This window comes from Nycticebus coucang, chromosome X (genome assembly GCF_027406575.1).
Source record: "Nycticebus coucang isolate mNycCou1 chromosome X, mNycCou1.pri, whole genome shotgun sequence".
NCBI classification, from domain to species: Eukaryota; Metazoa; Chordata; class Mammalia; order Primates; family Lorisidae; genus Nycticebus; species Nycticebus coucang.
The window spans coordinates 20930297-20947268 of record NC_069804.1 but is presented as its reverse complement, the minus strand read 5'-3'; the positions used below and the strand labels follow the sequence as shown (position 1 = coordinate 20947268).

The 16972-nt window shown below is 46.1% G+C and overlaps 1 protein-coding gene across 1 annotated transcript in view; it reads right to left on the bottom strand.

Annotated features, from left to right (window-relative positions):
- SMS (spermine synthase) overlaps positions 1-11881 on the bottom strand; it is a 62641-nt gene extending 50760 nt beyond the window's left edge. The window contains exon 1 of the mRNA XM_053579740.1: positions 11580-11881. Coding sequence (XP_053435715.1) covers positions 11580-11628 — 49 coding nt within the window. The 5' untranslated portion in view covers positions 11629-11881. The remainder of the gene's footprint in view (positions 1-11579) is intronic.
- Positions 11882-16972: the final 5091 nt, after the last annotated feature.

Sequence of the window (16972 nt, the reverse complement as noted above, 5' to 3'; positions counted from 1 at the left end):
AGTCCCAGCTACTTGGGAAGCTGAGGCAAGAGAATCTCTTAAGCCCAAGAGTTTGAGGTTGCTGTGAGCTGTGTGACACCATGGCACTCTACCAAGGGTGACATAGTAAAACTATCGCAAAAAAGAAGAAAGAGTACCAATCTCCGTTTAAGTCTCAAATCACTCATCTATGCTCCCACTTCAAGAACCTAGAAAAAAGAAAAAAAAACAAAGCAAGGAGAAGGGATAACGGTGGAAATCAATAAAATTGGAAACAACAACTATGGGGAAAAAATCCAATGAAGCAAAAAGCCATTTCTTTAAAAAAGATCAATAGGAGTGACAAACTCTAGCAAGACAACAAAAGATACAGATTGCTAATATTAAGAATAACAGACCTTGCAGGCACCAAAAGAATAATAATGGAATTTGACAATTTAAGAATGAAATAGGCCTGGCTCGGTGCCCGTAGCACAGTGGTTACGGCGCCAGCCACATGCACCAAGTGTGGTGGGTTCAAACCCGGCCCAGGCCAGCTAAACAACAACGACAACTGCAATAAAAAATAGCTGGGCGTGGGCGGCGCCTGTGGCTCAGTCGGTAAGGTGCCGGCCCCATATACCTAGGGTGGCGGGTTCAAACCCAGCCCCAGCTGAACTGCAACCAAAAAATAGCTGGGCGTTGTGGCGGGCGCCTGTAGTCCCAGCTACTCGGGAGGCTGAGGCAAGAGAATCGCTTAAACCCAGGAGTTGGAGGTTGCTGTGAGCTGTGTGATGCCATGGCACCCTACCGAGGGCCATAAAGTGAAACTCTGTCTCTACAAAAAAAAAAAAAAAATAGCTGGGCGTTGTGGCAGGCGACTGTAGTTCCTACTACTTGGAAGGCTGAGGCAAGAGAATTGCTTAAGCCCAAGAGTTTGAGGTTGCTGTGAGCTGCGGTGCTACGGCACTCTACCAAGGGCGACGTAGTGAGACTCTGACTCAAAAAAAAAAAAAAAAAAAAGAATGAAATAGGCCAGCTTCTCTAAAAACACTACTATATAGCCGGGCATTGTGGCAGGTGCCTGTAGTCCCAGCTACTTGGGAGGCTGAGGCAAGAGAATCGCTTAAGCCCAGGAGTTGGAGGTTGCTGTGAGCTGTGTGATGCCACGGCACTCTACCAAGGGCCATAAAGTGAGACTCTGTCTCTACAAAAAAAAACAAACAAAAAAAAACACTACTATAACTCCTAATATGAAACAGATAACCTGAATATCCCTTTGACTATTACAAAAAGTGAATTTGTAGGCCTGGCACAGTGGCTCACACCTAGAATCCCAGCACTTTGGGAGGCTGAGGCAGGCAAATTGCTTGAGCTCCCAAGTTCAAGACCAGCTTGAGCAAGAGTGAGACCACATCTCTACCAAAAATGAAAACTTGAGGAAAGAAGATTGCTTAAGCCCAAGAGTTTGAGGTTGCTGTGAGCTATGACACCACAGCACTCTACCAAGGGCAACAAAGTGAGATTCTGTCTCCCAAAAAAAGTGAATTTGTAATTTTAAAACTCAAAAAAAAAAAAAAGAGAGAGAGGGAGAAATTTTGAGGCCCAGATGGATTCACTGGAGAATTCTACCAAATATTTAAAGAAGATGGGGCCGGGTAAGGTGGCTCACACCGGTACTCCTAGCACTCTGGGAGGCCAAGGCAGGTATATTGCCTGAGCTCACAGGTTCGAGACCAGCCTGAGCCAGAGGGAGACCCCCATCTCTAAAAATAGCCAGGTGTTGTGGTGGGTACCTGTAGTCCCAGCTACTTGGGAGGCTGAGGCAAGAGAATCACTTGAGCCCAAGAGTTTGAGGTTGCCGTGAGCTGTGACGCTACAGCACTCTACCAAGGGCAACAAAGCGAGACTCCATCTCAAAAAAAAAAAAAAAAAAAATCCACAGCTAGCATAACACACAATGGCAAAAGACTGTGCTTTCCCCTATGACTGGGAACAAAGCAAAGATGTCTACTCTCACCTCTGCTATTTCGCACAGTAGTCACGAACTCAGTAAGACACAGAGAGGTAACAATTTGCCTAAGGTCACAAAGCTACTAAGTGGTGGAGCCAGGATTCAAACCCAAGCAGTGGGGCTCTAAAACCCAGTGTTTTTAATCACAACATTGCACTGCCTTCCTTAGTTATACATGCAACAAGAATAAACCCTTTGTCCTATACATCAAAGTGTTCATCTACTTGTGATAGGATTACAGATTGAACTTTATATTTCCCTACCCCCCACATGTAGTCCAACATAAGCAAATAACTTTTCAAACAAAACAAGTTATGTAAAAAGACAAATGCATAAACCACTTACACTTGAACAGTTTCTGCCTCTCCAAATAAAGCCAGGTCCTTGATTCAAAAAGTTACAGAAACTCCACTAACAATTTAACATCCCCAAAGTGTTTTTAAAAGTCCTCGTATTCTTGGGAGGGGGGGTTGTTTTATTTTATTTTGTTTTGTTTTTGTTTTTCTAGTCCTCATATTCTTGCACCTCACAAAGCTGATGGTAAGCGCTTTCTTCACTTTCCAACATCAGGCCACCTGCTTCAGACTAGACCCCATGTAGGAAGATTAAAAACACTTGGACAGGGCGGCGCCTGTGGCTCAGTCGGTAAGGCGCCGGCCCCATATGCCGAGGGCGGTGGGTTCAAACCCGGCCCCGGCCAAACTGCAACAAAAAAATAGCCGGGCGTTGTAGCGGGCGCCTGTAGTCCCAGCTACTCGGGAGGCTGAGGCAAGAGAATCGTGTGAGCCCAAGAGCTGGAGGTTGCTGTGAGCCGTGTGACGCCACGGCACTCTACCGAGGGTGGTAAAGTGAGACTCTGTCTCTACAAAAAAAAACAAAAACACTTGGACAATCAAGCCTGTGTCTCTCTTTCCTCAAAACCCCAGAAGCAAACTGGGAGCAGTGGCTCACGCCTATAATCCTAGCTAGAGCTCTGGGAGGCCAAAGTGAGTGGTTTGCTTGAGCTCAGGAGTTTGAGACCAGACTGAGCAAGAAGCAACTGGGCCGCTTAGCTGCAGCATTACACAGTTAAAAGATTCAATGTTATATCATTTATAAATATAAAACCCATGCCACTACTGTTTCCCAAAGTATGATTCAAGGCACTAGTCCTGAAAATAGATTGACTGTTCCTTATCCAAAAGATTTGAGACCAAAAGTATCTTGGATTTCAAATTTTTTCATATTTTGAAATATTTGCATCATATTTACTAGTTCAGTTCTCTTCTGAAAATGTGAAATCTTCCAGTGAGCATTCCTTTTGAGTGTCACATCAGTGCTCTGTAAGTTTCTGATTTTGAAGTACTTTGAATTTCAGATTAGGGTTGCTCAGCCTGTACTCTAAGAAAAAGGGTTCTTTATTGACCCAAGTTTGAGAAATATTTTATATTCACCTCTACAAAAAAGCAGAAAAATCTGGAATGCCCACTGGCATATCGATCTCATTTGACCACTATGATCCACTCTCCTTTCAGAAAAGAGAATTTAGTATTAAATACAGCCATGTCCTAGAAATTGCTCAGGCATCTCACTGGAGAAATTTCCTTCTATGGGAAAATGGAGTCATACAACAAAAACATGTGATTATCTTAAAAATCAAAGTGTCCTTTTAAGATTCTGCTTTAGGCTAGGTGCAGTGGCTCACGGTCTATAACCAGAACTTTGGGAGGCTGAGGCAGAAGGAATGCCTGAGGCCAGGTGTTTAAGACCAGCCAGAGCAAGAGACCTCCTCTCTACAAAAAAAAAAAAAAAAAAATAGAAAATTTAGCTGGTGGCCTGCCCCTGTATTCCCAGCCACTCAGCATGCTGAGGCAAGAGGATCGCTTGAGCAATGATGATACAACTGTACTCTAGCCCAGGCAACAGAGACTCTTGTCTCAAAGAAAAAATAAAATTCCACATTAGTAACTTAGAAGTCCTTTAAATAAAGTAGACCAACCTTTAAGTCACAGGCCAACCCATTATTTTCTGCCTCTTCTTTTGCCAGCATAATTGTTCTCCAAAGAAGTTTCCTTATCTTTCAGTAAGTTAAATTTTTCACACCTCTTTATAACCAAGCATCTTTACCACTGGAACGATTTCAAAGTGCTCAGCCCTAAATACTGCAATTAGTGTTAAGTATTTTATGTATCATTTGACACTCTTCCAAACATTTTATTGGACATCCCACCCAACAACACAGTGTGTGGGATTTTGGTATCATTAGCACCTTCATGGAGAGGGAAAAATCAAGGTACACGTTAAACTACCCACACAGTTAAGTCAGTTCAGCAATCTAGAACATGCTACTGGCTCTTAACCAGCTCCTTGAGTTTGGGGCTTAGCACATAAATGCACTTGATCACCAAGTATCACCACTAGCTAGCTCAGTGGCTCTTTCCAGAATACAGATGACAGTATCAATTTAATGAAATCCAGGCCCACCACACCTTAGGGCTGCAGTTGTTTTTCCTGGGGTCTGGAAAAGTGCCTAGTGGTAAGGGTTTAAAAGAGCATTTGTGCGTGGTTTACATGCTTGGTTTGCAGATTCATTCCCTACTTTTCAAAAGAACTGAGACTGTAATTAAATATCTATGAAATGGTAGTTGGAATCACAGAGCACACCGGCAGGCCTGGGTTACAACTGCAGTGAAATGGTAGATTAAAACACCTGGAATAGGCGCTGACCCCCCAAAACTAAACTCAATAACAACTTTATTGATGAATGTCTTTTTTTTTTTTTTTTTTGGCCGGGGCTGGGTTTGAACCCGCCACCTCCGACATATGGGACTGGCGCCCTACTCCTTGAGCCACAGGCGCCGCCCTATTGATGAATGTCTTTAAGAAAATGCCAGGAAGGCAATGTTAACTAGTGTGATAAAAATGTGTCAAACCGTCTATGAACCAAGTGCATGGTGCCCCATGATCATACTAATGTACACAGCTATGATTTAATAAATAAATAGCCACTGGTAACTTTATAACTACCCCTTACCTGTGAAGGATTAGTGTAACAATGGTGGTCACAATTCAAATTATAAAGGCCACCAGGCAAACACTCTGGGAAGCCAAAGAGGGAGGGGTGGGAACCTAGCAGTTCAGGAGTTGGGAGCAAGACCAAGACCCCCACCCCATCTCTATTAAAAATGGAAAAAATTAGCTGGTCTGTAGTCCCAGCTACTCCGGAAGCTGAGACAGGAGTATTGCTTGAACCTAGGAGTTTGAGGTTGCTGTGAGCTAGGCTGACACCAAAACTCTGTCTCTATAAAAAAAAAAAATAAATAAAATAAAATAAAAAACAAAGTTATTAGAGATCACAGCATTCCAATCTCTATCTCTTAAGATTACTAAGGCCTGCAACTGCCAATTCAAACAGTAGATTTAGTTACATACTGAAGAAATAAGATTTCAAACGGGTAACTCCTCCTCTGGAAAAAACAAGAACTTTTTCTCCTTTAAAAAAAAAAAAAAACGGGCGGCACCTGTGGCTCAGTGAGCAGGGCACCGGCCCCATACCAAGGGTGGCGGGTTCAAACCCAGCCCCGGCCAAACTGCAACACAAAAAAAAAAAAACATGCACACAAGACAAACTGGCTACTGGTTATTTAATTGGGAAATGCTACTTAATGTCTCATACAGGGAAGGCTTCAGATTACTAGAAAAAGTACCTCTGTGTTAGCTAAGGCTAAATTCACTCTTAGTGCTTTGATTATGGAGTCTGTTTCTTAAATAGTTGGCATCCCTTCCAAAATATTTAAAATAGAGAACTACCCGATGAGAATTAGATATGGCTTCTTGATAAAAAGTACAAGCAAATTTTTACTTATGCTACTTAGATTTAAGGAAATGGGTACAATTTAGGAACTACACTCTAAAAAGAATCATTATGGTTTATGCAATTCTTTTGGTTAATACAATTTTTAATGGCAAGCCCATAAAACTAATTCCCAGTGATAGGACATTATTCAGCCTAGAGTCATATGTAGCATGATCAGTGCAATTAAGAATCTTTTGCAGGCCAGGGGCTGTGCCTCAAGCCTGTAATCCCAGCACCGTGGGAGGCCTAGGCAGGTGGATCCCTGAGCTCAGGAGTTTGAGACCAGCTTAAGCAAGAGCAAGACCCCATCTCTAAAAATTAGCCGGGTGTTGTGGTAGGAGCCTGAAGTCCCAGCTACTTGGGAGGCTGAAGCAAGAGGATTGCTTCAGCCCAAGAGTTTTCGGTGCTGTGAGCAATGACGGTACAGCTCTCTACATAGGGGACAAAGTGAGACTCTGTCTTAAAAATAAAAAAAACTCACAAAGCAAACAATATGCCACAGGAAAGCAGATTCCAGCAAGGGACTTCCCCTAAGCAGTCCTTAAAATATTTTGAAACAAATAACATATGAGAGAACACCTACCTACATGAGGCACATACATATAAAATCTTCCCCAAAGCTGTTAAAATTCTGAATCCAGGTGTTTCCCCGCTACTTGGAAGCACAAAGAACGTATAGACTTGGGTGTGGGTGCGTGTTGGGGAGGTGTTAGAAATGGACAGAAATGAATCTTGTACATGTTGATACAAACGTTATATTTTATCCCCAATGTAATAAGAAGCTGAGGAAGGATTCTTAAATGGGAAATGGGACCGGGATTCTGAGCGCATGATGATTGAGCCCTTTGCCAAAATGGAGAAAAATGAGGAGACAATGGCCAAGAAACCAAAACCAGGAAACACATGAACAATGAATTTGAGAGTTCAGCAGGTAGATTAAGCAGGACTTAAAAGACCGAGCTGACTGGGGTTTGGGGTTGTGTGGGTGTGCCAAAGGTTTCTAGAGCAAGTTTTTTGTTGTTGTTGTTTTTATGAGGAAAATATCACAGTGGTTCCCTTAATCAGCATCTGAATTACTGGGAGAAAGATGATTAAAAATGCAAATTTCACCCGAGGCAGGTGGATTGCCTGAGCTCACAGGTTTGAGACTAGCCTGAGCAAGAGGGTGCCCCTGTCTCTAAAAAATAGCAGGGTGTTGTGGTGGGCGCCTGTAGCCCCAGCTACTCAGGAGGCTGAGGCAAGAGAATCACTTCAGCCCAGGAGTTTGAGGGTTGCTGTGAGCTGTGAAGCCAAGTGCACTAGGGCGACAAAGTGAAACTCTGTCTCAAAAAAAAAAAAAAAAAAAAAAACATGCAAATTCCAGGAACTCCCCCCCCCCCCCCCCCCGCACACAGAACTGTGATTTAGTCAATCTAAAGTGGGGCCCAAGCAAACACTCCCAACTCCTACTAGTCATCAACCCCCCAAGGCTTCATTGTTCAAGCAGGGCTGCAGGACACTAGCGATGGCAGTTTTCACAATGGGGGATAAAATGGGGGGCAGAGGATAAAGATACTGCTGAGGGAGTTGGGGGAGAGCAGCATTTCCCACTCTTGAACAAAGCTAGGTGCAATCGGTAGCAGACTGCTTAGGTTATATACTTAGGTTTACCTTCTTTAAACACAAAAAGATATGCTTCCACCAAAAAACAGCTCAGCATACACATGGGAAAGTTCAGGGAATAAGAGAGGGAAAGTCACCTCAAGCTACAGGTTCCTTTGGGTAGGAAGTACTGGCTCCTAACGTACCCCGAAGCAAACTATGGAGAAAGATAGGGTTCATCCTCCCTCTCTAACCAATTTGTGCGCATAAAAGACACTTCCAAAAAGGACCAAGGAAATGTTGCCCATGATATCATGCAGATTAAACCAGGGTTCCTCTTTCTGGGCACTATAGGCAGTGTGGTCTGTGAATGCTGCCGAGAGGCCCTAGGGGTATTGTAGGGTATTCAGAGCAGGGTCCCTAGCCTCTTACCCTCGTTAGTAGCAGCATCTCCTCAATTGTGAGAACAAAAAATGTCTCCAGGAATTGCCAAATGTTCCCCATTGGGAATGACTGTCTTAAACTACAAGGCTTCAGAGTTGTGGAAGCTGCAAAGGCCTTGAAATCAAACATGGCTTTGGATTTCAGACATACCACTTAAAAGGTTAAGAAAAACTCTATTGGGCCCATTTATTCACCTTTAAAATGGGGTAACAAGACCTCCCATAGGCTTGTTGAGAGGATTATATAAAATAACGTGATGCACTTAGGCTAATGCCTAGCCTTGGAGGCATTTTAATAAATTACACTTCTTTGATTTCAAAGAGAGCTTTGTAGAAGAAAAAGGACATTTGCCTAGGGTGCTGATCTTGGGTGGAAAATGACTACACCTAATAGGAACATACACTGAACAGGTAGTCCCAGTTCTCTTTCCAGCCTGGGGTGGGGGACTCCCAAGGGGCCAATGGATACAACTCAAGTAGTCTGTGAACTTTGATGGGGAAAAATATATACATCCATATTTTCATTAAGTGAAATTTTAGCATTTCAATTATGCTTAGAGGCCAAAACCACACATTATCAACTATATCTGGCCACTGTCACCGATCAGACTTTTCCACATCGTATTACAGCTGAAATAATGATTTTGTTCAGCTCTACTTTGAAATTATTAAATATTAGGCCAGGCTCAGTGGCTCATGCCTGTAATCCCAGCACTCTGGGAGGCCGAGGGAGGTGGATTGCCTGAGCTCACAGTCGGAGACCAGCCTAAGCAAGAGCAAGACCCCATTCTCTAAAAATAGCCGAGCATAGTGGTGGGCGCCGGTAGACCCAGCCACTTGGGAGGCTGAGGCAAGAGAATCGCTTGAGCCCAAGACTTTGAGGTTGCTGTGAACTATGACGCCATGGAACTCTCCCGAAGTCAGACCAAGTGAGACTCTGTCTCAAAAAAAAAAAAAAGGTAGGAACAAACCATGTCCTCCCAGCAGGCCAGAGATCCCTAGACTACATAAACATGGACAGGTTTATTCTTGCTGGCCTTAGGTTTAGAAATCAGTTTTCTGAGCTCAAGAGTCCTCAAAGTCCAATACCTCTTTCTGAGTTACCTCAACAGCAAGAACACTAAACTAAACCGGGACTGACCAGGCTCAACCTACAATTGCTCTTGGTGGTCTGAAGGCTGCTGGGCTTGCATTGGTTAACTAAGTTACATGGATAGGCAGCATAATAATTAAATGGTTCAAGTTTAATTCCACTAAAATCACATCATGGAACTCAAACATTAGGATTACTGACAAATGGGGGTGGGGGCAAGAACTTGAATCTAGGCATCATGGGCATTTGACTCACCCTTGAGTCACATCCAATATTCACATGCCAAGAGTAATGCCTTTTGACTCATTATCATCAATTAAATGTTTTTAGAGACCTCACAAGTGGATTTTTCACAAAGTGCCCCTTATTGAAAACTAAAGGAACTTACAAGATCGCAATCTAGCCAGATCCCCTTATTTTTCAAATGTGGATAGACACCAAAAGTGACATGCTTCACCCCAAATGAACTGATGGAGGAAGACTACAGTAAGAATCAGAGTTTTCTTACAGGATACTTTTGTAAGGACTCAAGATCAGACATACATGCATTCATATACACATCCCTCAGAGCATTTCTTTCTAGATTTTTCCTCACCCTAGCAAAGGTGTCTCATCTTTACAAATGACAGAAAATTCAAATATTAACAGCTGGTTATCTTTTCTTCTTAAATATCTTCTATTCTGTACACACACCCCCTTTTCCTTCCATCTTTTTACTTGCCTTTTGCACAACTAAATCATTTAGATGCCACCCCCACCCCTTGCCAACTTAGAACCCACCAGTTTCTCCTCTCAGCCATGTTGCACATCAGTGAGTTCCTTCCCCCTCTCTGGCCCACATCAGCCCAAAGTGTTAAGATTCTCTCCATTTTTCTTCAGCCAATTTAGTGAAGGTCTTTTCCCACTTTCCCAACTCCTTCACAAACAGAAGCAGCCCATTGTATGAGCAAGCATTTCAGGAGGCAACAGATTGAATTAAGGTGAAGGAGGTTTATGGGATGAATCTATGGGCCCAATGCTCAGATCACCCTCCTTTAAGCTTAGAAGAAAACACTTGCACAATAAATATAAGTGATTGTCTATTTGATACTTACTCGAAGGACACTTCCCGGACTCAATCATTACCAGCTGGGTGACCCTGATGTGCTCACCCACTACTTTCAGTATGCTAGAATCTTCATTGGCCATTCAACCTAAAGCTGTTGGGGGAATTACTCAACAAAACCTTTGCTATCTTACACTTCATCACCCAAACATCATTTTATCTCCAGATTCTCCAGGGCAGTCTCCCTTCCCTCCATCCTCACCTAAAAAACGGGATAACTAAAAATGCTTTCTTTTCTCCAGGTCATTTCCCATCACCCAAATACACTGGACATTGCTTCACCATCCAACAGCATTTCACCCAGATACTCCCTTAATATAATAATAAAAAGCCCCAAGAGCTGTGCATTGAACTTCCCTTTATAGACAGGGAAGAGGAAGCTCAAAAAAGTTGAGATAAACCCAAGGTCACATGCGGAGCTAAATCAGGAAAAGCAGGACTCAAACCCAGTGGTTTCAAATCCTGAATCTTATTAAATGTTATGCCTTCGGAGATCTTTTAAACTGAAGAAGAAAATGCAAAGTGACTACTCAAGAGTTTAGAAAGAAAAAGGTCCTTGTTTAAAATGGTGAAAGAAAAGGCAGCTCCATCTAATTCGAGGAAAATAGTGAAAAGGCAAGGTATGGGTGAGACACTGCAAGTAAGACGTAGGGGAAGTGCAGATTCAAGTCTGCAGTAGTCACAGGTTCAAAAGCCTCCAGAAAAAAGAACAAGCAGTTCCATCCCTCCCGCCACCCATGTTAGAGGCACCCAGAGAAAAGAAGCCTACAAAGTACCCCTTCCCTTTAAAATTACTGCACACAGTCCCGACGTCCCCAGCCCTCTTAGTGCTGGCCACTTCTGTCTTCTGAGCCTCCCGATTAGGGGTGTTATAATTCCCGCGCTCAGGCCTCTTACTTCCCCACCCCCAATAATAATAATCGTTTCCTTTTCCCGTCCCCCGGTCCTTTCCGGGGGATCGGCTCCTACGCAGTCGGCTAAGAATTCTGCAAGCGCTGAGAGGTTGCGGTCCTTCCCCAGCCCCAGCTCGCCACGAGGGGAAACCCCCGTCCTCAAGAGGGAAATTCACCCGTCTGCAAGAACAGGAAAAGGTCGCGCGAGCAGCCCCGCACGGCGCACGCCCCCCACCCGGGCCCGCCGTTGCGAGTCACGCCTCGCTCCACACGGCCGCTGCACCCCCGCCCCCGGGGGGGTCCGCCTGGACCCGGCAACCTGAAGGGGACTCCGTGCCAGGGGCGCGGAGGCGGCGAGCCTGAGTTGGGTGCGGGTGGGGGGTCCGGGCCCGGAAGGGCAGCGCGGCCGGCGGGCACCCCGAGTGTCCCTTCCTGGCCCGGAGCTGCGGTCGGGACCAAAGGCGGTAAGGGCGGGAGGTCGGCCTCCGCCCGGCCGCCGGTGCATGCGGCTCCGCAGAGCGCTCGGTGCGGCAGCCCGGGAGACGGCGGCGCCGCGCGGGCCGCCCGCATTGTTCGGCCCGCCGCGCTCGCCCCGCCCGGCCTCAACCCCAGCCCGGCGGCGGAGGCAGCCGCGCAGGTGGCGACCGGCACCCTCACCTTTGGCGCCGAGCATGAAGTCCAGCGTGCTGTGCCGTGCTGCTGCCATAGTGAGGCGAGGCCCTGTGCCATGCCTAGGGAGGCGACCGTGGGAGACTGGGGGGCCGCGCGGCGTGTCAGGCTGCGGCCGGCGTGGAGTGAGCTGCGCCGGGGGAGGCCAAGCCTAGGAGGTGGGAGGGGCCGCCGGGAGCGACCCGGGGCGAAGGGGCGGGGCCAGGCCCGCCTCCAGGAGGGAGGACGCGGGGACGCCTCCAGCCCCGAACTTGGAGCGCCGGGTGTGAGGCCTCGCTAATGGTGGAAACGTGGGCGCCGTGCTCCCCGGCGTGCGTCACCAATGGCCGCGCCCTGCGCCGAAGCTCGGGCGGGCGCTCCCGCCATCCGTTAGGTCACCTTAGATTTAAACAGCCCAGCAGGACTTCCGGGGGGTCCACCCCATAAACTTCCCATATACCCCTCTCCAAGCTAAGGCCCCTCTTATTTCCTGGCCAACTCAAGAAAATAAAATGCTGGGATCCACCCCTCTAGGCTAAAAGTATTGCCTGCCTTTTTCTTTTTCTTAAAATGCTACCTTTAAACCCATTCGGATTCTTCTTGCTATTATTTTAGCAAAGATCTGCTTTGCATGTGACGACCAAGTGGAAAGCTCTTGGGCATTTAAGTTACCTATCCACCTTTTCACCTAAAATACGAACGGGGGGAGAAGTATGTTAAGAGAATACTGTTGTTAGTGTAGAAATGAGAAACTGCAGATTCCGGAGTTGTACCTCTGGTAAGACTCCTCCAAAGCTGGTGCCTCTATTCGTGGTGGGACCTTTCCGTGGTGGGCTTATTTTTGACACTGGGGTTATTACGGCTAGTGTTCAACAAGATGATGGCAAAAGAGAGATTCTAAGTGTGGACTAAAATCCTCCTTTACTGTGCTGACAAAATCCCTGGACAAATGCCTCTATCATTCTGTCATTCTATTGTGCATGCCTCTCATGGCCACAGGAATTGCTATAATGGCTAGACAAAATTTAAATCAGTAAACACATGTGCCTGCACAAACAAACAAAAAAAAAAGCACGGAGAAACTGGCTGTTAAACTCATCTCTCAGCGGGGCGCAGTGCCTCAGCCTGTAATCCTGCCACTCTGGGAGACTGAAGGGGGAGGATTGCTTAAGCTCAGGAGTTCAAGACCACCCTGACAAACAGGGAGACCCTGTCTCTACTAAAAATAGAAAAACTAGGTGGTTTTTCTGGCACGCCTCTAGTTCAAGCTATTCCCGAGGCTGAGGCAAGAGGATCGTTTGAGCCCAAGAGTTTGAGGTTGCTGTGAGCCAGGGCACTCTACCAGGGGCGGCTAAGTGAATCTCTGTGTAAATAAATAAACAGCCTGCGCAGTGGCTCACGCCTGTAATCCTAGCATTCTGGGAAGCCGAAGCAGGTGGATTGCCTGAGTTCACAGGTTCCAGACCAGCCTGACCCACAGGGAGACCACCTCTCTAAAAGTAGCAGGGAGTTGTGGTGGGCGTCTGTAGTCCCAGCTACTTGGGAGGCTGAGGCAAGAGAATTGCTTGAGCCCAAGAGTTGGAGGTTGCTGTGAGCTATGATGCTAAGGCACTCTACCAGGGTAACAAAGTGAGATGGTCTCAAAATAAAATAAAACAGGCCGGGGCACAGTGGCTCACGCCTGTAATCCTAGCACCCTGGGAGGCACAGGCGGGCACAGGCAGATGGCCTGAGCTCACAAAGTGCCACTCGGCCTCAAAAAAAAAGAAAAAACAAAACTCATCTGTGCCCAAGGCAGGGGCTGTTTTGCGGAGTCCTTCACCTTTCTACAAGAATTGAGAAGTGGCTCAGCGCCTGTGGCTCAAGCAGCTAAAGCGCCAGCCACATACACCTAAGGTGGGGGGTTCGAATTCAGCCCAGCCCCGCCAAACAACAATGATGGTTGCAGAACCCCCCACAAAAAATAATAGCTGGGCGTTGTGGCAGGCGCCTGTAATCCCAGCTACTTGGGAGGCAGAGGCAGGAGAGTCACTTGAGCCCAGGAGTTGGAGGTTGCTGTGAGTTGTGATGCTACGGCACTCTACCCGGGTGACAGCTTGAGGCTCTGTCTCAAAAAAAAAGAAAGAGTTGAGAAGTGTATTCCTAAGTGTTCAACAAGTCTGTTGAACAACAGATCTTTATTAAGAATTGGATTCCTGGGCGGCGCCTGTGGCTCAGGGGGTAGGGCGCCGGTCCCATATGCCGGAGGTGGCGGGTTCAAACCCAGCCCCGGCCAAATTAAAAAAAAAAAAAAAAAAAAAAAAAAGAATTGGATTCCTTTTCAGTACCTGTATTAATTTTTGCCCTACCCATAGCCACTTGTTTGTTGCTCTATGTATCTTCCTTATGTGGATGGAAAAGAAGCCATACTCTGTAAAATGATTTAAGAGGTTCATTCTGAGCCATGTTTAAGGACCATGACCCAGAGTCACACCCAAGAAGCCTTGAGCAATACTGGTAGTGGTGTTACTCTTTAGTTTCATATGTTTCAGGGAGACAGGAATGACAGGTAAAGTCATAAATCAATATGTGGAAGGCATATATTGGTTTGGCTCCAAAAAGTGGAATATCTCAAAGTAGGGATATAGTTTGCAGGGAGGTTTATTTATTTATTATTTTTTTTTTTTTTTTGGCCGGGGCTGGGTTTGAACCCGCCACCTCTGGCATATGGGACCGGCGCCCTACTCCTTGAGCCACAGGCACCACCCTATTTATTTATTTTTGAGACAGAGTCTCAAGCTGTCGCCCTGGGTAGAGTGCCGTGACATCGTAGTTCACACCAACCTCCAACTCAGGCTCAAGCAATCCTCCTGCCTCATATTTTCTATTTTTAGTAGAGACAGGGTCTCAAACTCATGAGCTCAAGCAATCCACCTGCCTCAGCCTCCCAGAGTACTAGGATTACACGTGTGAGCCACCATGCCCAGCCTGCACGTGGGTTTTCTTTTGTTGTGTTTTTTTTTTGTTTTTTTTTTTTTTTTTTTTTTTGAGACAGAGCCTCAAGCTGTCACCCTGGGTAGGGTGCCATGGCATCACAGCTCACAGCTACCTCCAACTCTTGGGCTTAAGCCATTCTCTTGCCTCGGCCTCCCAAGTAGCTGGGACTACAGGTGCCTGCCACAACGCCCAGCTATTTTTTTGTTGCAGTTTGACTGGGGCCAGGTTTGAACCCACCACCCTCAGTATATGGGGCTGGCGCCCTACCCACTGAGCACAGGCGCTGCCCAAATAAGAGTTTGTTAATCAGAGACAAACTATGGGACTTATGCGCAGAGTCAGGCGGTTTGTTGTGTATATTCAAAGCCTGCAGGTAGGTCTTGCATAGTCTTAGGCCTGTTAATGGGACACAGAGGACATCTCTAAGAAGGGGCGGGGGACATAATGAGCCATGTCTGCTCTCTTTTCTCATGGCTAGCAACTTGGTTTTAGGGGATCCCCTTGGCCAAGAGGGGGTCCAGTCAGTCAGCCTCTGGGGAGGAGTCTTAAGATTTTTTAGAACACAATTTCTTCTGTGGATCCAGGTTCTCAATTTTGTCCTTCAGTCTATGTCAGTCTGCCGCTCCTCTTTCGTCCTGGGATGCTCTCCAGTTTTTCTGGCTCCTCTGGAGTCAGGTCATTGGGAATAGAGTTGTCTTTGTCCTGCACACTGCAGGGGAAGTAGGACTCCACAGGCCTCAGGCATGCCTCTCTCTGCTCAGCATCAGGGTGGGCCACACAGGCATGTAACTTACGCATAGGGCTGCATGTTCAAAAGGGACCAGCACTTGATTTAATTTTCTAGTATTGCCATCCTGACACTTTTTTTTTTTTTTTTTGAGACAGAGTCTCACTTTATCACCCTCAATAGAGTGTCCTGGCATCATAGCTCACCTCAAATTCTTGGGCTCAAGTGATCCTCTTGCCTTAGCCTCCCAAGTAGCTGGGACTATAGGTGCCCGCCACAACCCTGGCTACTTTTAGAGATGGGGTCTCACTCTTGGTCAGGCTGCTCTTGAGCTCCTAAGCTAAAGCAATCCACCCACCTCAGCCTCCCAGAATGCCAGGATTACAGGTGTGAACCACAACATCTGACCTCTTTAAAAATTTTTAAGTAAGGGGACTTGTGTTTTTATTTTGCACTGGGCCTGTAAATTATGTAGCTGGTCATGCTCAGCAGTTTGTGTCCAGCAGTGCAGGTGGCCCTTGTATTCATGCTTGAAACCCCACCCCCAACACTTGTACCTCACCTTACTTCCTTCAAGGTATAAAATAAATAGCGATGAAAAACCTTAAGATGTTTTGTCATTAATCAGATAGCCATAACTAAAGTAGAGTTTAGCAAAAATGCTCTCGAATGGCACTCTAGGAGGCCGAGGGGTGCAGATTGCTTGAGCTCAGGAGTTCAAAACCAGCCTAAGCAGGCCTGAGACACTGTCTCTAAAAATAGCTGGGCATTGTGGCAGGCACCTATAGTCCCAGCTATTCGGCAGGCTGAGGCAAGAGAATCCCTTAAGCCCAAGAGTTTGAGGTTGGTGTGAGCTATAACACCACAACACTCAACCCCAGGGCAACTGAGTGAGACTCTATCTTCCCACAAAAAAATAAATAAATAAATAAATAAAGTAAAACAAAAAGGAAAAAAAAAATCAATGACGTTAGCACAGCATCAGAGATAAATGTGCCTCAATGTATAACCAACGTTGTTGGGATAATATTAGGAGTTACTGCAAAAATGTTCCCAATGTATGTCCTATTTACCAGTAATGCAATCCTAACAGGACCATTAAAGGTAGGGCATGAATAGGAACAAAAGGATTGAAGCCTGTTTAAACACTCCCAACCGGGCTATGAATACCTATTTGGTTTCTGAAAAATACTCTCATTGCCTGAGTATTATAATGCGGGGCCCTGGCTTCAAGGCTTGTTTCAGGACTAATAATCATTTTGTTTGTGGTAATTGATTGTGTTAGAGTCGCCTAGTATATTCTGTGCCAAGTCTTAAATGTTACTATACACCTGTAACATCAGAATTCAGCAACTCATCCTGCAATGAAAGATACAGGAGAGGGCCGGGCATAATGGCTCACACCTGTAATCCTAGCACTCTGGGAGCCAGAGGCAGGTATATTGCTTGAGCTCAGGAGTTCGATACCAGCCTGAGCAAGAGTGAGGCTCATGTGTACTGAAAGTAGAAAAATTAACCAGGTGTTGTGGTGGGTACCTATAGCCCCAACAATTCGGGAGGCTGAGGCAAGAGGATTGCTTGAGCCCAGAAGTTTGAGGTTGCTGTGAGCTACGATGATGCCACAGCACTCTACCCAGGGCACAAGGTGAGACTCTGTCTCAAATAAGAAAGAAAAAGGCTCGGCGCCTATGGCTCAAGC